The sequence below is a fragment of the Brachyhypopomus gauderio genome, chromosome 17, assembly GCF_052324685.1.
Source record: "Brachyhypopomus gauderio isolate BG-103 chromosome 17, BGAUD_0.2, whole genome shotgun sequence".
NCBI lineage: Eukaryota > Metazoa > Chordata > Actinopteri > Gymnotiformes > Hypopomidae > Brachyhypopomus > Brachyhypopomus gauderio.
In genome coordinates this window covers 6,231,029-6,251,727 of record NC_135227.1, presented here as the reverse complement: position 1 = coordinate 6,251,727, position 20,699 = coordinate 6,231,029, and the positions used below count along the sequence as shown (strand labels likewise).

The window sequence follows — 20,699 nt, the reverse complement described above, 5'->3', positions numbered from 1 at the left end:
TAATGTTTGTGTTATGTACTGTAACCGGTATCATGGCGTGTCTCCCCCCTGCAGAGTCACATGAAGGCCTGCTCACAACCGCTGCACGAGGACACGTTTGGTGGCAATCTAAAAGTGGGCTTGGCCCAGGTGGCAGCCATGGAAATCAGTAAAGGCAATCACCGTGACAACAAGGCTGTGATTCGTTACTTGCCATGGCTGTATCACCCACCATCTGCTATGCAACAGGGGTAAGAGCATCTTCTCCAATGAGAATGAAAGCAATTTGCTAAGTTATATTGCCATATGTCTTTGTAAAATATGTTGTGTGCACTGATGGAACTGTGGTTCTTAACATAGTGGCTGTTGTTATATGGTTCTCTGTTCTCTGATGATGTGTTTTCTCTCCCTCAGGCCCAAGGAGTTCATCGAATGTGTGTCTCACATCCGCCAACTCTCCTGGCTTCTGCTGGGTTCTCTTACCCACTGTGCTTTGCATCAGGGCTCCACATCCTGTATGCCCATTCCGCTGGAGGCGGGCTCTCACATCGCCGACCACCTCATCGTCATCCTCATCGGATTCCCGGAGCAGTCCAAGGTCACTTCAGCCCAGAGCCGCCCACAGACGTACGGGCCGGGCCGTGGGACAGCGGCTCTAACGCTCGCGCTCTTCTTCCACCAGACGTCCGTGCTGCACATGTGCTCCCTGTTCCACGCCTTCATGTTTGCTCAGCTGTGGACCATCTACTGTGAGCAGGCGGCCGCCGCTCCGGCCAGCCAGAACCAGAACCAGAACGAGTTCTCCTCCGGGGCCATCCTGACGGGCTTGGAGTTCTGGAGCCGGGTCACACCCAGTATCCTCCAGCTCATGGCCCACAACAAAGTAGTAAGACGCTGCTCTATATTCCGATTTTACTGAGGTCATCATTTTTTTAAAGGCCATTGTTTATTTTTTTTAGATTGCCATAAATGTTCATCTTTTTCATTGCACTGCAGCTATGACTAAAAATGCTGACAGACTCCACGGAGGAGCAATGTGTCCCAATGTGGCTCAGACTGGCACTGAGGCACAGCTGACATGTGACCTACAGAGATTGCTGCCTTTATAACATGATCAGTGTTCTACAGTAATTGATTTGAATGGACTTTCAGTGCTGGGATTGCACTCTCTCCAGCTGAACGATGCTTGTGCTTGAATCATCATCTTTACTTTCCAGATCCTGAATGACAGCGTTTCGGTTTTTCTTCCCTTCAGATGGTGGAGATGGTGTGTTTGCACGTCATCAGTCTCATGGAAGCGTTACAAGAATGTAATTCAACCATTTTTGTGAAGGTAAGTTTGTGTTGTTTCTCGTTAATGTAGTCAGAGATGCCAGAGAAACTGAAAATGAATAAAGTAATTCATTCTGTTGACCGCTGTTCAGCCCCGTCGACAGGGGGGGACAACCGGGTCTGTTGTCCCGGGCCCCAGGGCCAGGGGGGCCCATCAAAGAGCCCAGCAATTTATTTTTTATTTAAAGTCTATAATTTTTAAATAATCTTGAAATCTTTCATTAATATAAAATTCTGTACTCAAAATAAACTCAATGGCTAAAATATATGTTTTTTAACCTATCTGCATATTTTCCATTAAGTGCATACACCCCCGCATCCCACTGGAAAATGGTTTGATCCAGCACCGACCGTAACTGGCTGGTACCCGCACAACAGCGGGAAATACAGTGGTGGATAGTTAAAGTAAATACAGAATCTTGAGCGCAGAAAAGAAAGGAAAACATTTACCTGACGAATTTTAATGTTGCATTGTGTTCCAGGTTTGAAAAGTGCTGGAATTTAGGCTAAAGTACTTGAAAATGCTTGAAAGTAACTACTTTGTTTCACAACAAATAGCTGTCTGACTGAACAGTTCTCGTGAAGACGTTAAGATTGGGCGTTTTGAAAATAAACAACCATTAAATAATGTGATAAAAAGCGAATTATTTCGAGTGAATGTATAAATATTTAACTCAATTAAGTTTAACGTGTTGGAAAATATTGAAATTGACCTTTAAAGTGAAGTACAAGTGCTTTAATTCCACATTATAAAGGTGTATGAACCCTGCAAACATGACTTTGTTCATTGCGCTGAAGCGCGTTGCGCGCGAAGTTACAAAAGTCAAGAGGTGCACGACGCGTCAAGTATATAACCAGTCAGCTGTCAGAAACAGCTTTGATGTGTGGCTATATTATATACTATATGACCTAACAGAAGGATTGTCAAATGACGAAATTCAAATGACGTGCGACGGGGGGGGGGGGGGGGGGGGGGGGGGGGGGGGCACATTAAACTTTCTTGTCCCGGGCCCTAGCAAGACTGTCAACGGGCCTGCCGCTAGGGTGACCAGATGTCCCACTTTGTGCGGGACAGTCCCGCTATTTCATTACTTTTCACGTGTCCCGCAAATTGAGACATTGTCCCGCATTGTTATAGCCTGCCAGACTCCGGTTTTGAAATGCGTGTTTTTTTTTTTTTATCAATGTCTGTGTGTGGGAAAAGCGGTGATGGCTGTCATCAGGGGTGGGGCGGGCTGAATGCAGGCGTAGGGCACGCCCACCAACACAAACCAGTGCAAATCAGGGGTGGGTTTCCCGAAATGTTCGTAGTGCTAAGTACTTCGTAACCTCGTATGAAACGTACGAGGTTAAGAAGTACTTAGCGCTACGAATGTTTCGGGAAACCCACCCCAGGTCAGAACAGCACCTACATGCAGCTATGGAGGACAGGGAGGAAAACAGGACTCGATCTAAAAAACGAAAATGTAGCTATAACAGAGACTGGGAAACTATTTACCCCTGGGTGAAACCAGTGCAAGGTGACTCTTGTAAAGTTTTTTGTGACGTTTGTTTGAGTCATTTTTCCGTTTCACACGGAGGTGAATATGATGTGAAAAGACACAGACAATGCGAGACTCACAAAAAACGTGTAGCTCAAAAGGAGACTTCCCAGTCTATGCATACGTTCCTGCTAAAACCCAAACTAGATTCAAGGGTAGATAAAGTAACAGCAGCTGAACTAGCGTTTACCACACTGTGAAACACTCCCTATCATACAGGTCAGAATTTATTTTTTTAATTTTTATTAAGTTTCATTTATTTATATATATAAACACATTATTATTTGCAGTTTTATGTGCTAAAGGGGCAGAATAGAGATGTTTAATTTATTATTTAAAAAAATAAATTGCACACTATTTTATCTCGATGCATTGTGTCCCACATTGTCCCACACAAACATAGTTTGTCCCACATCTGGTAAATTGGAATCTGGTCACCCTACCTGCCGCTGTTATATCACAATCAACCATATGGTCGGTTTTATGTTGCATACTTTCTGATTTCATCTTGCATACTTTCTGATTTCATCTTGCATACTTTCTGAATTGAAGTGTGATCACTGATTTTTACTCTTTTCTGTAGTTAATTCCTATGTGGTTGCCAATGATTCAGTCTAACCTAAATGTAAGTATTCAGTTTGTCACACACTGTGATGTCAATGTCCCAAAATATTTCTTGCTGAAAAATGAAAGTGACATTGAAAAACCGGCCCAATGCAGCACATTTGCCTTCGAGCTGATCGGTTGTGTCCGTGTGTAGCACCTGTCCGCAGGTCTGCAGCTGCGTCTCCAGGCTATCCAGAACCGGGTCAACCACCAGGGTCTCCAGGGGGCCCCACCCAGCTCCTTCCCCTTCGCCCTGCGCAAATGGCTGCAGTGCACCCAGTTTAAAATGGCTCAAGTGGAGATCCAGTCCTCCGAGGCCGCCTCCCAGTTCTACCCGATGTGACGTGTGCTCCTGTAGCGGTGACCGCACGACCAGCACGCACAGGGCTCCAGTCAGCACACTCTTCATCTGTGAACACGAGCGTAGTTATATTTAGCAGCTCCGCTTTGGCGTGTGTGATCCGAGTTGTACTACTGTCTGTGGGTTTTGGCAACAGCGGTTATGCAGTAGCAGGTGTGGCGTGACGGCGTGTACCTTAACCGAGGTCTGTGATCTTCCTGCTCATGTGTAAGGCAAATGAAACACTGGCACAAAACGTTAAGGAGTACAAATAGCAGGAGGTGGTGCAAACAGATACAGTCTTCCTGCTGCCGGGGTGGGTGCGTGAGACGTGGACAAATATGTCCCATCATAGGTCCCGTCATGATGGAAGACGGAATGGAATCTGTTTATTTATTGACGTGTTAAACTAAAAGTTGCAGCTGTGAAGAGTCCAAACATTTAATTTGTTTACTGAGCTTACGTTTTGGTTTTAAGTGTAGCATTATTGGTGTGTATATAAGTAAAATATTATTTAGCTACATTGTATAAGTCTAATGGGAAGACTCCATAATCATGGGTGGGATGGGGTGTGTGTGCATGTGTGTGTGTGTGTGTGTGAGAGAGAGAAAGAGAAAGAGAGAGAGAGGTGTGAAATATGAGAATTATTGACTGCTACGGTTCATATGATCACAAGATGAAAGAATACTGATGTTAAATTTAGAGGGCTTATGACACTACAGATATTGAACCATATGTTTTGAATATATTTACTCATTTTAAGTAAAAAAAATAAACAAAACAAATTTTTTATTTGTATATGGTGTGCCAGATGTTATATCAAAATTGTCATTATAATGTATGTATGTAAAATAAGGTACTAAAAGTCACTCAAAAAATGATTGATTCAGGAATGACCCCGTGTGAAGTGGTGAGGGGCTTGGTCACCTCAGGAGGTTAAAGAGCACGGATGCTGTTTTCAAGCCTCCAGTCCTTCCATCATTCATTTAAAACCCTGTTTATTCCAGTCACTGAATGGAATAGCTGTTCTCATGTTCCCCGTCCTCAGTGAGGGAATATTTACTTTGATATGGTCAACATCTCAATTTGTAATCTAGGGAGGGGTATCACTGTTGTATCAGTAAGACTGCATTGCATATATGCACGAATAACACAAATCGGTACACTGCGTTCATGGCAATGCGCCCCCTGCCCTCAGTGCTCTCACAGGATAAGGCCCACTTCACATCAACCTCTGTGCCCAGCTCATCAAAGCGATCCTATCTGTGTGTGTGTGTGTGTGTGCTTACATTTGTTTGTGTGTATGTGTGTGCGCGCATGTGTGTGTAATCAACTCCCCATGCTCAGAGGCAGCATCTGCCACACGCCTGCCATGGTTGTTTGAACTTTGAGCCCTTTCAAATCTCTCGTTCATTAGCAGCTGCTTATATAAACTCCCAGCCACGAGGCCCTCCTCCCGCCTGCTTCTACCTACCACGTTTTCTCAGGCAGAGCCATACGTGTGGGGAGGTGAACTGATGAGCGGACAGGTGGAGGTCAGTCAATAACAGGCCACAGGGCGTGGGAAGAGAAAGGTGAACGTGGAAAGCTCACGGTGTCCTGGTTTGGTGAAGGTGACCATCAGCTGGCCATTGACAGGACTGCAGTCCTATGAAGAATCAAAAGATCTAAGGCATACCTGCAAATTCTCCAGCCTTCACTGAACAATGTATTTTATATGTGAGGTTTCGTCTAACAGTCTGGACCTGACAGAAAACATTAAATAAATGTGTCAAGCTTTAAGTGGGACCACATCTGAGACTCCAGACGCCCTAAATCGAACACATTTCCAAATCAGATCGTTAGGAAACATCTCCTTCCATTTTTGATGTATTCCTTTACAAAGCTGTGGTATTTTTTTTTTGCGCCAAGCAGTCAAGGTGGCGTAACAGGACATTCACTCCAGTGAGGAGTTTTCCTGAATCACACATGACTGGGCACTGGCCAGCACAAACAAGCAGACAGAGTTCTTTTCCTCAGGCATTTAGAATGCTACAGGCCATATGATGCATGAATACTTAACTGGGGAGTATATTACAGTAGAAAACACTTACAGGAGAACGGGAGCTTCTTAAGACACATTCATCTCACATTATGCATTTGTATTTCTTTCATTAGATGCTTTAGAAGTACGTTTGTACCCAAGTTAGACAACTTGTGTTAGAGAACTTGTCTTTTTGGTGGTTACACTGACACAGTAGTGAGGAGCAGCATCATCACTGAACTACAAACAGTTTCACATCCAACTGCGCTGCTTTATTTCTGCTAATATAAACATTTCCAGTCACTCGGTATGAGTGATTAACAGTTCAAAGGGCAAAGATTCTGCAATCAATATTTACATTCATGCATCATTCCCTCTCTTTAGTACATATACATTTTTAGTTATTTTAAATATAACTTTCAGAGATTTTCTAGGATATTCTTGTTACACTGCAGGTAAAAAATAAATCATGGGCAACTAGACTTCAAATCTACACAGACAGCACTGAGACATGTTTTTTACCACTGAAACAGAACCTGAAACTGCTTCTGTTGTAATGCATATCCAAACACTCGTTGGTCCACTTTAATGCCCTTTTCACTAACATCCTGGCATGTAGCTTTTGACAGTCTTTTCACAGCAACCGTGGCGCCGCAAACATTCACGGCTCTTATAATCACAGCTTATTGGGTTTTAGGATGCATGGGGTTCTGGTGCCAATATTAAACAGCTGGGCTCATCAGATAACTTGAACTTGGTGGTCACACTGTAGCAGAAGAGCCCTCGACTGGTGGCTGGTGGTGGGGCCAATTAGCATGTATTCACATCAAAACGTGACCAGGGGCTCCTGCACAAGTGTCCACTGTCCTTGTAATCACCAGAGTTCAGCAAAGACAAGGGGGTGTTTAGCATTTTCTCTCTGAGGACGACAAACCCTCAACAGTAAAGGTTAGGATCACTGCACATATGAATTTGCACTGCACCACACAGATAATGAAGTGGAACACTGTAAAGACGCTCTAGTGTTCATCCCAGGAAGAAGATGTAACATACCGTGTTTGTGCATACACATCTCTTCCTTAACAATATATCACACTGATTTTTATATACACAGCAAGAACATGATTACATTGCCAAAGTTACAATGGCCAGTCGATTTATACGTGATCATTTGAATACAAAATGTTATAGATGGAAATTCTCTGTTACAAGTCCAGGATAGACCATGCGAACTATGTTAAGTGTTTACCTTAAAAGCTAAAACTAAACATCTCATCTTCCAGACATGTAGTGTCCCACTGTTCACTGCAAAATGCTAACAAATCCAAATAAATAACACATTAATACATAAATTTAAAAGGCTATATTTTCCGACCAGTGCATTAAACGGAAAATAAAAGATTTAGTTTCAGTAAAATTGCCAAAAAAACAAACAACAAACCCTCAAACCAAACATGCAGTCACTGTTCAGTCTAATCTGTCTCTAAGCCAGGGCCTGAACCACGCCAGCATGTGTCTCTGTGGAGTGTAGCGGAGCCTGCATCAGTGCAGTCTGTTCACACCAGCCAGCCGTGCTCATGTTCCTCTGTGTTTCTGCCTGGACAACAGTGGTGCGTTTGGTCTAGCACACATCTGCTGCACACATCTGCTCCACACAGAGCCCAGGGCTTGCAGTCCTCCATCCGAAGAGGCCAACGGCAATCCTTGCACGCTGTCTGTGCACAGCTCACACGACAACATTATTAGCGCCAACGCTTTTGTTCTTTTTCTTGCGGGAGCTCAAGGCATATTCTCCACGATTTGAACCATTTGCTTCTTTCCTTGGTGGTTTCCTGCAAACAAATAAATACATTAAATACAATAAAATAAAATAAAATACGCTCTGATTCGGTTTCTTCTTTGAAATACACACAGACACGCAATGAGGGAGTTTGGTAAAAACATTTTCATTTTCAGCATAATAATACATTGATCAAATGGATTCTTCTAACTCATTTATAGTCCTCCTACAGTGTCTCTTCAGTGCTGTATTGTTTAAAACGCACTGTACCTCTTCTAACAAGAGCAAGAAATGCAGTTAACGCCCACATAATGCAAAAAATCTCTTTTGCTCTGTGTAAAACAGTATTACTCAACATGGCCTATTCACGCTCTCCTCTGTCTCCCTTTCATTACCTCCTTGGTTATTGTATTTCTCCACTGTACTGTGTCTTATGGCCCACAACAGCCTGTAGTCTCTTTTCGGGCTTACGTAACTATGAGCTGAGCTGAATATGTTCAGTGCAGGCATTTCTCCTACTGTACAGTTGCTCTGTTGGTGCTGGGGTCCCTAAGGGTACATCACGACCCCTGTGTCTTGCTTCCTCTTATAGCCACGTCACATGACAGAGCAAATCATGCGAGGACACAACTTTGAGCTAAATTTAAAAATCTCCCATAGGGTTGAGGTATAACTGCATCCAGTGCGAAGGCATTTGAACACCAAGAAAATTCTATAAATGTGTACAGTGCAAAGCGTGTCTAGGACAGCTGAGTCAAACGTGTGCATTGGTCTGTCCTGGGCGATGCAACAGTGTGAAAGTGGGGATTCTTGGTCCTATGAGGCTGCCACTATGTTTTCTTAATAAAAAGATCATTCGGTCTATTAGGGTCATGATTTAGGTTAGGCTTGGTGGGTAAAAATGAGTAAGTGGGCTACATTTCCCCCATGACCCCGGCTAGCGGGATTCAGCGGTTCGGATAATGGATGGATGGGCTACATTTCAGGTGCAAACTAGGAATTTGCCATGTTTAATGGAGTTATTAACAGAATAACTTAATTTCTTAAGTTAAATGTCCTTTGAATACCTCAGATTAAATATGTGCAGCGCACCACCTGTCTGTGTCCTTCCTGGTCTCCCTCGTCTTCTCCAGTCAGTCTCAGTCATCAATCCACTCCAAGAACTGCAGCCCTGGTTTTAAAGGTCCCCCCCCCCACTCACAATCCACAGTCGCTAACCACACCATAACCCTTTATTTAAGATGGTCTGCTCCTACACATTTATGCCATAACCTAAGAACCTAACAGAGTGTATGGGAACAAAGTTCAAGAGTAAAAAGTTGAATTGCAGACAGTGGATTGGCTAAAGCTCCATGTCCCCCATAACCTAGGCTAGCATGGCTGACCCGTCTGGGAGTGCCATGGTCCAGCGCCCCCCCCAGGCTTCTCAATAATAGATGGCAGCAGTTGACACATTGCAGGTGGTGACATAACACTTCACAGAACTGATAAATATTTTATAGCTATGCTGTTTAAGTGGATTGCCCTTATCGTTTGAAGTTCTGAGGAGAACACCGAGACCAGTACAAGTGTTGCCCTATCCAAAACATGGTGTAACGGTGCAAACTAAAGTGTAGAAGATGATGTTTGAAAAGTGGCAATAAAAATCTGGAGGTCCAAACACATATTAGGGATACACATGTTTTGGTCTTTACTGGTACATAAATATATTTGTAGCAGTAGCTGTGAGATCATTAACAAAGGACGTACTTTTTGTTTATGCTTGTATGTGTCATTTTACATGAGAATCTCTGATTCCCCTACTGCATCTGAGCGCGTGACACAAAGGCACTGAGCAAACACACATCCTCTTCATCCAGGACTTCCTCTGTGGTAACACTAGCGGAATTAATCTCCACTCAGAGCTCCTCTGCCAATGATGGTGACAGATGACTGGCACAAACAAAGCCAAAGCTTTGCAGTCCTCAGCAGCTCCTGCAGCAGGGCCCTCCTCTGGTGGTTCTGTGTGAGGACTCTGGCCCCCTGCCAGCCAGCTTCACTCAGGAAGTCCAGAACCGACGGGATGCACACTGCATAAACTCTGAGAGTTCACAGCCCAGGTTCAATTACGGCTTTCCGGTTTTCCTTGTTATTTGGCTATTTCTCTTCTAGTTCCTAGCTCTGTGTTCGTTGTTGTTCCCTCATTTAGTCATTTCTTGTGTTTAGCGTCGTGCTCGTTAGCATTGGGCACCGTGTCTGTATTTCCCGGAGTATCTCTACCCTTTGTCTTCATGTTGTTTGGTAGTTGTGTTTATTCGCTATCTGTAGTTTGGTTAGGTGTTGCGTTACATTGTGTGATCTTAGTGTTATTACCTTTCTGTTCGTTTTCTGTATTAAACTTTATTATCTATATATTCTCCTGCACTTGTGTCCACCCTAGTCTGCCCTCACATTACACAGACAGCCCATATAAAACCTAGTGGTTTCATCTTAGATTTAAAATGTACCTTACTTACAGCAGGTCATCTTTGGTTTCATTCTTGTTTTTTTTCTTCAAAACAACTAGAAATGAGTGACAATGTCATCTAAAGAAGCAGAATAGATCACTACGGCCCGGACCTGTCAGCTCTCACTATTTCAAGTTCATATTGAACTTTTCATTCCGGCTTTACACCTTCATACTGTGTCTGTAATGAAATGGTTAGCTTTCTTAGCCTTTGTCATATCTTCTACCTGACAGAGCCAGCCTCGTAGATTGGATGTGAAATGTGTTTTCCTTTATTGGAAAAGGGATTGCTGTAAGGTCCAACTGAGCCGAACTCCGTCTACCCTGTACCGCTTGGTTGTTTTTCTGGAGAACTGGACTGGAAATTTGTGAAATGACCTTCAGCTGAACTAAGTGAAAGCAGAAGCAGTTTAACTGCACTTTTAAGTAGTCCAAATTAAAACAGCTAGCTTGCTAAAGCAGCCAGACCTAATTTAATGCGTACTGGTTTACGCTTTAGGATACGACCTGCTTGCAAGTATGAAAGATGCTGCCTGAAACCAAATGACTGGGCAGATTAATTCATTAATAATGACTTCCATTTGTTGCCTACAGCAGCTATCTCACTATAAAAACACATTCCTGCTAATGTAGCACTGCAACAAGAATGCCCACTGGTTGCAGATGTGGGAGAAGTGCCATATCCAATCCCAAGTTCAGGCTCTCGTTATTTCCATTTCCTGCATTTGGCCCAACGTCTCTCAGAACACAGGGGACATCGTCCCTGTTGAGAAATGTCCAATCAGACCTTAGATGCTGTATTACTCATATTCACAGCTATTCATGCAATATAATTAATTATTTTTTGGCCAATACTTGATAAAGCACCTTTATGTATGGCTTAAGTATACCACTGTAACTCGACCTTGATGATGATGTTTTGAATATGTGTAGATGTCATAAGGCACTTGTTTTCACTCCGTTAAAGAGCTGATGGATGACACACCCCCGTCCTCAAATCCATGTCCCACATGTCGAGGGTTCCATGTGCCGTTGTTTATGTTTACGTCCGCGGGTCTTCAAGGATTTTGTGTACTCCCGCATCCACATGTCGCCCTTCTTCTTAGAGACCGTCACCGTTTTTGTGTTTCATTTCTTTCCCAATCAGTGAGTGCCTTCGCGTATGTTACGTGTTTGTACTTGTATGTTGTAGTTTCGTGTTTCTCCTTTTATTTTAAGCATCTTTTTGTTTAAAGAGACGTTAACTCACGCTTGCGTGAACATTTGTCTCTGTGAAATTCAGCACTTCTTTATTCAGAGTATTTAGTGCAGTGTGCATGGAGGCCATGGATCCCTCTTGTAGGCAACCAATCGGCATGCTACATACAAGTAAAATCAGCAATCTTAAACATCCAAGATGGTGGGGAATTGGGTATTTATTGGACAGGACAGCTTCACTTTGATGTGACTTTTAAATGCGGAGCACTGCTTATTAAGTTTAGTTAAGAGTATGTGGGTGGTGATGAAGGTTTGGGAGGCCGTGCCGCTCATGGGGACGGAGTGAGGAGAGATAGAGCAGCAGCGTTTCAGCTGCATGAAAGAGAGTGAAGACCTCAGGCAATGCATAATAATGCATAATAAATCACCAAATGAAAACACACATAACCGTTTGATAATCAAACGTGTTTGGACAGAAAAAAGAATGTTCCAGATACTTTACTAAACTCTCGTACGTACACACTCTGCAAAAACGATATTTTGGAAGAGAAACTGTACCTTTTAATGGCCTTGTAGCAGATGATAAGAGTCAGAAGCAGAAAGAAAGTGGAGGTACATCCTACCGTCCAAACCACAACAAAGTCTGTCCAGGAGGGTCTGAGCAGGGAAACTGGAGGCCCCACACCTGAACGCATAAGAGTGTGAGTCTGTGTGAGGCTACGGAGCAGCTCTGAGAGAAACAGTTCATCAATAATCAGCATATACATCAGCACGAAGAATTTCCTAGAAAATCCTCTCTCTCTCTATCTCTTTCTCTCTCTCTCTCTTTCTCTCTCTCTCTCTCTCTCATAAGCACACATGCATGCACAAACACAGGATTACGTGACAACATTTTACCATCATAGCCTTATTAGAATCAAGATAACAAGTAAAAAATGAAGTAAAAACATTTCAAATGTACATTCTTCTGTCTTTCTAGAAATACAAAATGAGCTTATCTGAGCTCAGAGGAAACTGCACTGAAAGGTGAGCTACAGCTGAAGGTAAAAGAGATTAACTGAAGACCCTGAGCTGCCAACATGAGAGAGATAATAGGAACCTTAAAGGTTACATATGGGAAGGGTAATAAAAAAGGAACCTAGCTGACACTAGGAGACCTATTACAATTACTATAAAGAAAAAGAAATGCTACATATTTGAGATGAGGCAGTGAAAATATAACACTCAACACAGTTTAAACTTATAGGTCTTAATTAAAGAGCTACAAGAAGTGAGATAAGCTACAAGAAGTGAGGTGATGAAAGGGTAAATGAGATTTAGGGTAGAAATGTGGAGACACAGTTGCAGACAGAACCAAAGATGAATGTTGCATTGATCTATCTAACCGCAGACGCAGCACAACAGTGAATAACTACCAAATGATGGCAAAATACAGTGAACTGACATAGCATATCAGCTGACAAAATATAGTCTAAGGCTAAAAAACAAACTGAGATTATGTACATCACAGCACTGGGGATTTTTCTGCACAAATTCGTGTCACAAAGTCTTTGCTCACGTACAACACGTACAATTAACAACAAAATAAACAAAACAACAAATCAAGGGTGATGAGGAGGATGAGGAGGAAGGGGAGACAAGTGTTAATGTGTGCAAGGGGTATCATGGGTAATCCAGCACTGCCTGCTGGGAAAGGGACCCTAGTCGAAGAGCCAACTTAGATATGAACAAAGTAAACAACATAAAAGAGCAGGTGAAAACATGGAAGGGGAGAGATACACGAATCACAAGACAAAGTCGCTGAACCCAAACAAGAAGATAAACAAAACCATGTGGCTCATACAAACCCATGAGAATATCAACAGCCCAAAACCATGATGTCAAACTTCAATACAAGAAAAAACCCATTTAAAAAGTTTATGCTACAAGGGGCAATAAATAATAGGAATTTCCAATGAAGTACTGTTCAGCTGGACAAATACATCCATAATAAAATATAATACTGCATCTATTATGTTGGGACCCTCAAGTGTAAACAACACTTGGTGTCTTTTCTCATTTACGACCCATGCGTATACATACCACACACACTCTTATGTGTGTTCTGAACATACACAGAATACAAACCTGCACACGATCATACTTTGATACATGTTCATTTTTAAATGACCTCTGGTCAACCGTTGGATCTCGACTTCAAACAACAAGCCTGGAAACTTGGCCCAATTCATGTATCAAACCCGTAATTGAATTAGTTCCTCTGAGTTTTAATCAGGCCCTCCTCCTGGGGTGGCTGAGTAAAGTGCCTGTCGGAGCAGCAGGCTCACACCCCACCAGCTGCTGCAGGCATATGGGCAACTCCCCGAGGTCCGTCGGGCCGAGAGGACTCCACTGTTTGTACACTCTACTGCACCCGAGCAGAGCAACCACACTCATGTGCCTCCAGGGGGAAAACTGTACTAATCGTGTGCCATGACAGCTTTAACTCGATCAAACTCTTAAACACACCATATACCAGCAATTCTATTCAGCTCCCAGAACATAACGCTAAATTAAAATTGCATATACAAACTTTTGACTTTTTGTTCAAGAAGCTCCATCTCTCGTCTTTGCATTACTGCTGATGCCATGTGCAGCCCTAAACAACTGAAGTTTCAGTTTCCTAAGATCAGGTGGAGATAGCAAACAAATCAGATTTTAGAACATCTGTGGGGGCAGATTATAGAACAGCCCCTATCTACAGGGCAGGTTTCATAGCAGCCCCTACCTGTGGGCATCAGTAGTCGTGGAGGAGGTGGAGGAGGAGGTGGTGGAGGCAGAGGTGGGTAGGTCCTGCAGTGGCACAGTGACTGGCAGCGTTCACCTCCTCTCTCAGTGCCCTGCTGCGAGCATGACCTCTGAAGCTCAGCCTGAGAGAGAGAGAGAGAGAGAGAGAGAGAGAGAGAGAGAGAGAGAGAGAGAGAGCATGAGTAGGTGTGTGTAGGAGAATATGTATGAGTGAGTTGAAGAGACACAGATGCAACCACAGACCATGCACGTGAAACAGGGTGTGGGCTCTGATTCACTGATTCACTGATTCACTGAGGAAAATAAGACCACACACTCCCAATCGTGATCACATCATGACAACTGAAAGCAAACAAGATGCTCGGATCGATGAATTTGAACATTTGGAATATGCACAATACACTTGCATCCACCAGAGTCAAAGTCAAAAGAGCTTTGCCTTCAACCACAGTCAAATTCAACCACACTATACATTCAAGACTCTGAATAGACCTGTTTCTGCAAAACTCGCCCACCCACAGAGCGAGTTTTTCTATGCCTTTAGGATTGGTAGTGGGAGGCCTTTCAGACACGGTGAGAATACATTACTCCTGATCCTTAACCCCATCACTCGCCCGCAGCTTCTTATTAGTATTTGCGTGGGTATTAGTGTAAAGTCCTGAAATATGTAAATAGTGTCGGAGGACACAAATGGTAGGCCTATGCTAATACATTCCATCTTGTGTTTTAACAAACGTTAATGTGTGCTTTGGTGTATTATTTTCTGTGCTGTCTATAATGTAAGAGAATGAAAACAGAAAAATAATAACACAATTTGATATTCACCTGTCCTGAATTTGAACCTGGCGGTACTAATTATGCAGTTGTTGTCCCTTAAATGCATTTCGCGGACACTTCCTCGTCGTTTGCAAGTCTGCACATCAACGACCACCCCGGCATCTTTTCTGTTTGGCAGTTTTCATAAAGTGAAAGTGTAATATAGAGGCGCCACTCGCTCAATGTCACATCTGCGCACGCCGCTTAAATATGCAGGCGGACCTGCGGGCAGCGGCGTCTCAGATGCGTGTCCACCCGCACTATAATAACCAAGTTGACCTTTTCGGCTCTGCAAAGCCCAAACGCAGATGTCCACTCTGCAAAACTTCAAGTGACAGTCAAGGACAAAGCCACTCAAAAACAACCTACCTGACAGAAAAGACGAAACGACGTGAGAAAGCAGTGACCTAATAAAAATGGCCAAAGCCGTAATTGAAAAGGTGTTCTGTGCCGAGTTACCATTCCTCCTGGGCTCTTCTCGCAAGGTGATCGATGAGTAAACAACCAGGGGACGCATAGGACTGATGCTGATGAGAGGGACCTGGTCCAGTCTGTCTAGTCCAGTAAAGGAATCACCGGACATCGACTATTTTATGCCACAGACATCGACGAGGAACGTCCCAATGGTTGACTGCACAGAAGATCAGCGACAAGCAAAAAATACTTTAAGGTTTTGGCAATATCTTTCCAGGAAACTTTCCTGAGTTCAGCATCGATCACATCCACGTAGTCGCATTTGCAATTCCTGCTTCTTATAAACGTGCTCACTCCATTCACAGTGGTTTTAGCTTGTGTCTTCACATCATCTTCGCATCCGTTTATCTTTCTGAGTCGTGAGGTGTGAGTACATATGCGTTCAACAGTCGAGTGGTTAACGACACGGGGTGGAGGACGCAATCCTCTCTGCGTAACCATCTACAACTGCGTATCCCTTATTTCTGACTTGCGCTCCACATCCCCAAACCAGAAACAGTCATTTCAGCTCCAACACGCTGTTGTCAGGCAAAAATAAGTAATACGGCAAATGCAAACCGATTATCGGGGAAACTTCATGAAAAGAGGGAGTCCGAATGGGTGCAGGTCCAACACACACTGGCGAGTCTGGATGTTTCTCGTCATCGACTCAGCAGTCAGAAGAGCTGATCTACGGACAGGTGATCCAGGAAAGTGATCTCAGAAAGAGAGATCTCAGAAAAAATCGCCGTACGACAGCCAAAAAGAGGCAAAGTACTCTTGGCTCTATATGAACATATAGCATAATATTTGTACATACGCTTTAACGGAAAATATTCGTCATCCGTATGTCTCCCAATTAAAAAAACTGTAAGAATCTATGTAAAAATCGGAGAGATATCCGCCAGCGTAAAAGCTTAGGGAGTTGTGTAAGTTATCTTAGTACTGTAGTGACATTAGCTGGGGACGGCTCTCTGTCCCTCCAGTTTGTTACACCGATCAGATACTTCTATAGAAAAGACAAGAGGGTTAAACATAAAGTAAAGCTGTGCATTACTAATACTCATGTCAAAAGCACCTAATATGATAGCAGAACCCCAAAAGAAATGTTGTCTATTATGTGTTGTGTTATAGGCTACTGTTCACTGTTGATAAATACCCATGTATGGCTGTAGAACACTAAATCATGGTGGTCTGGGTGTTTTCAGTCTTAAAAAACCCTGATGGAAATATTTTCTTCCACTGAGCCCTTTCAGACTTCTTTCAAATCTGTTAGGTTTCTACAAAAAGCCAACAAGAAATGGTTCAGGAGGATGCTATCCTTGCATAAAAGATCATTCCCAAATCAGAATTGTTTTCCACATTATGTTTTCATCAGAACCTGGAGACACAAATTATTCAGAAATGCAATGCCACTATACAGTGTGACAGTGAGGGTGTTGACATGGTTGACAAGGTCCTAACTGCAAGAAACTCATCAAAAAATCATTCATGGGGTAGAGACTTTTGGCTGCATCCAGAACCTCACAAGGGCATTATTATATAGAAGGAGGCTATTTTATTGAATATTTGATATTTGATTTGATATGTAATGCATACATACCTCAGTGCAATATGTTGACTGTTATAACCTTCTCAGTGCATGGGTTTAAATAAAGTAACTGGCTCTAGACCCGAGCCGAGAAGAAAAGAGAAGCTGCTTTCGCTCACAGTCGCATGCCTGCCAGGGATACTCAGCATCTATAACCAGCTTGCATGGAGGCATGTTGGCTCCTGTTCAGTACGAGAGCTGCACCAAACAGCATCCGCACCAGATGTCGTTTTCAACTCCGCCCCTTCACCTTCTACACAGACACATCTTAAAGTCTGCAGCACAGACGAATAAATCTCAGGGCATGATCTGAAGTCAGGTGTTCACCACAAGCATGTTACATGAGATTTCAGTGACGGGCACATTATAGCTGACATGTTCTCGTTGTGAGCTTTATGTTGTTTTCACAGTCAAAACTCTTAGGGTTATCATTAATGAGCTCATAGATTAGTCTTCACAAACTAATGATGTGCCTGATTAAACTTTAACATGGGGGCACATATCTGTTTTCACTACAGGAAAGTAGCTCAAGGGTACAAGTGCCAATTGAATCAGTGTGTAAATGTGCAGAGTATAATAGAGCTCTCAGGCCTTTATATTATTACAGATGAACTAGGAAGGAAAACCTGACATTTAAAATTCACAGTCTTGCATCAAACTGATCGTTTACCATCCCACAGAACATGTGCGGTAAAAGCACATCTGAGCAATGCAGAGGTCTATGCACAAACTATGGCTGAGGGTCCTAGGCCTTACACCACAAATACTGGATGAGGTATGTAAGGCTCAACCCATGTGTGTGACCATTTGTATTTGCAATCTTCCAGTTCTCCATCCTTGACCAATGATATATTTGTTCTATTTTTGAGTGGCAGACCAACCCAACAGTGCCACTGATGTGGAAAAACACCACAAGCACCACCGTGCCTCATGACAACACAACACGCACTATCAGGCGAGCACCATGTCAGTGTCACTGTTGTGTTGATATAATATCCTGATGGCTAGAGTTCAATGGTCAGTGTGATCATCTATGTTTGGGTCAGTAACTGTATGTACCAGGTGGATGTTTTAATAATATAGGTGATTGGTGGCCTTCTGTACCATGTAGAATTTTTTTTAATTGTACCAACTCAAAGTTATCAGTAGAAAACACGTTAACGTGCATTTATGTTTTGGTCTTGTGTAAGCATGCTTTAGGGTTTCTTTTTGTACTGCGTTAATAATAGGGATGTTTCAGCAAATCACTGCTGCCCTCTAGTGGGAGACACTAATAATAACAGTTATATAAAAACAGGAATACCACATACAAATGTCTTATGCCTTAAATAATTAGTCAAACGAACAAATTAATAAATACATAAATAAAAACATTTCATTATCAGATGATATTCAGTGATCCAAAGATCCGTTTATTTGATACCTCATCAGCCTGGAAATGTTTTGTTTGAATAGCATTTCCCCACAAACCAAACTCATCTCACTATATATGAATTTATATTTAGAGGGTTCATCCATTCTTTTAGAATGTTTTATATATATATATATATATATATATATATATATATATATATATATATATATATATATATATATATATATATATATATATATATATAAGTTGCCTTAAATACTGTTTGCAAGGAAATAGTATATATAATGGATTTGTATAACCTAGTGAACTCATTTTTATATAATCTAGTTTTCAAGTGAATTAACACAAGAGTTACTCCTGTAGTTCCTCTCAAATAAATGTATTTTTATACACATGGATATTGGAAGCCTAACTGTAATGCTTATGTAAATCCATCCATGTTTACATACCATGTATTTCATTTGCGAATAAATCAATCATCTGTCCCACAATCCAACCATCCATCTTCTTCAAGCTGTCGAGGAGACAGACAAGCACTGGGGGTTTATTAGCCCATCGTATTTTCCTCTTTCCTCCCTCTTTCTTCTATCACTTCAAAAGAGCAGGAGCAGGACCAGCAGCCAGGGAGGGGTGTGCTATTGTTTAATTGGCCTTTTGAGATGGACAGAGGAGTGGTGAGAGCATAAAGAGAGAATGACAATGGAGTCCTGCAGATATTCTAAAGACTCTGAGCTGTAGGGCCAGTGTATGAGGACCAGTAATAAAAACCTTGGGCTGACTGCAACAGTTGGCACAAAAGACCATATACTAGTCCTGTCTCCTCCAGCACTTTGGACCATGAGGATGCTCTAATGCTCATGAATTAGAAAGTGCCTTCAAGCATTGTGCTTTGTGTCTTTAAGCACAGTTTTGGGTGCAGATTCAAAGTACAAAACACATTCACTATATATATTGAATTCTTTTATCATTAACAGATTTTGTATACGAAATGTCAGGTTTATGTTCATCAATTCCATTTACTTGTTCTGAGGGAGATTTGTGAGTTGCAACATGTAACATGGGATCAGAGCATGTGCAAAGGTAAACGAATCACATCTGCATTGGTAAAGTAATTAGGTAAAAGACAGGTGAAACAAATGTGAGTGCTCAAGTAATGAAGTAAGCAGGCCAATCAAATGAAACATCCTTGGGAAAAGTAATGAAGTAAGCAGGCCAATCAAATGAGACATCCTTGGGAAGATATTTGAGCCACACTGAGGGGAAAAGGGAGAGGAAACCATCCACTGTTGTATCAAGGCGTAACGCACACATATCAACAATACAGAGAGGAAATGAGATATATGAGGACATCAGGAAGAAGGTGTGACAGCCCATCAATCTATGGAAAGCTACAGGATCATCTCCAAGAGGTTCTAGCACCATCCTGCCACTCTAAGACAAATCATTTACAAATGGAGGATGATCACCATCACCGCAACTTTGCCCAGAAGTGGACGGCCATCAAAGAAACACCAAAAAAATAATAATTCAGGTAAAGGCCAACCCACACATCACCTCCAGAGATCTGCACACCTCTCTGGCAGCATCTAGATAGATGAGTCCAAAATTGCTCATCTGCCTCTGGACCTGGACGACTCCATATTATCCAGAGAACCATGAACAAATTCCAGAACAAATTATTGACCAGAATCTCCTGCCATCAGTCAGAGTGTTGAGGTTGGGATGGAAATGGATTATGCAACAAGAGTGAAGAAAAAATCCCCAAAAATAGATTTGGGACACTTGTGTATTTACAGAAGACGTTTGATTGAAGTAATGGCTGCAAAAGGATGTGCCACAAGCTACTAACTTAAAGTTCACATGCTTTTTGCACTTGGCAGATTTTCAAGTGAAATTACTTTTGTTGAATAAATAATGAAAATGTATATCATTTTCCAGCTTGTCCATTATTTGGAAGGTCTGCTTTACAACTTGAGATTTAGATGTTCATATCATCAAAAGCTTACTTACATTTTTTTTTTTAAACAATCCGATGACCATCTTCGGGTGGTTCATAAACTTTCAAGAAGAGATATATATAGTGTGTGTGGACCAGTGTGTGAAGGAAAGGTGTTTGGGGCCAATGTCCTGTCCAGACAACAGTTCCTCAGAACTAATTCCCCGCTGCCGGGAGGAGGTGTCTCGACGGGAGGATAGGTAGCTTGCTCTCTTTCCCCTCTCTCAATGTGGGACGGAGCTCAATTAGCATTTCACAAGTCCCTTTTTCCTTTTCTATTGCGACCTTCCCCGTGGAGCCCGTGCTTTTTGCGGGGATTGTCCCGTTTCTGGCCCTTGTCGGCGTTGGCAGGGTGACAGTATTCGAGTGTGCAAACTTGTGCTATTGTCCCCGGGCCA

The 20,699-nt window shown here is 42.5% G+C and overlaps 2 protein-coding genes across 7 annotated transcripts in view; one reads left to right on the top strand and one right to left on the bottom strand.

Annotated features, from left to right (window-relative positions):
* The window catches only part of unc79 (unc-79 homolog, NALCN channel complex subunit), a 41,424-nt gene extending 35,334 nt beyond the window's left edge, over positions 1 to 6,090 (top strand). For all 5 annotated transcript variants that reach the window (XM_076977836.1, XM_076977838.1, XM_076977835.1 and 2 more), the window contains exons 46-51: positions 55 to 230; positions 394 to 577; positions 662 to 865; positions 1,235 to 1,312; positions 3,436 to 3,477; positions 3,613 to 6,090. In XM_076977836.1, coding sequence (XP_076833951.1) covers positions 55 to 230; positions 394 to 577; positions 662 to 865; positions 1,235 to 1,312; positions 3,436 to 3,477; positions 3,613 to 3,801 — 873 coding nt within the window. In that variant the 3' untranslated portion in view covers positions 3,802 to 6,090. The remainder of the gene's footprint in view (positions 1 to 54; positions 231 to 393; positions 578 to 661; positions 866 to 1,234; positions 1,313 to 3,435; positions 3,478 to 3,612) is intronic.
* A 2-nt stretch (positions 6,091 to 6,092) lies between these two features.
* LOC143480266 (proline-rich membrane anchor 1-like) lies at positions 6,093 to 16,251 on the bottom strand. Of its 2 annotated transcripts, XM_076977856.1 has the most exons (5): positions 15,919 to 16,251; positions 15,256 to 15,517; positions 14,051 to 14,192; positions 11,842 to 11,968; positions 6,093 to 7,653 (listed from the first exon to the last, which is right to left on the bottom strand). In XM_076977856.1, the coding sequence occupies exons 2-5, from the start codon at positions 15,346 to 15,348 to the stop codon at positions 7,548 to 7,550; spliced, it is 468 nt and encodes a 155-aa protein (XP_076833971.1). In that variant the 5' UTR covers positions 15,349 to 15,517; positions 15,919 to 16,251; the 3' UTR covers positions 6,093 to 7,547. The 2 variants fall into 2 exon arrangements, with proteins under 2 accessions (XP_076833971.1, XP_076833970.1); XM_076977855.1 differs by having other exon boundaries at positions 15,256 to 16,251.
* Positions 16,252 to 20,699: the final 4,448 nt, after the last annotated feature.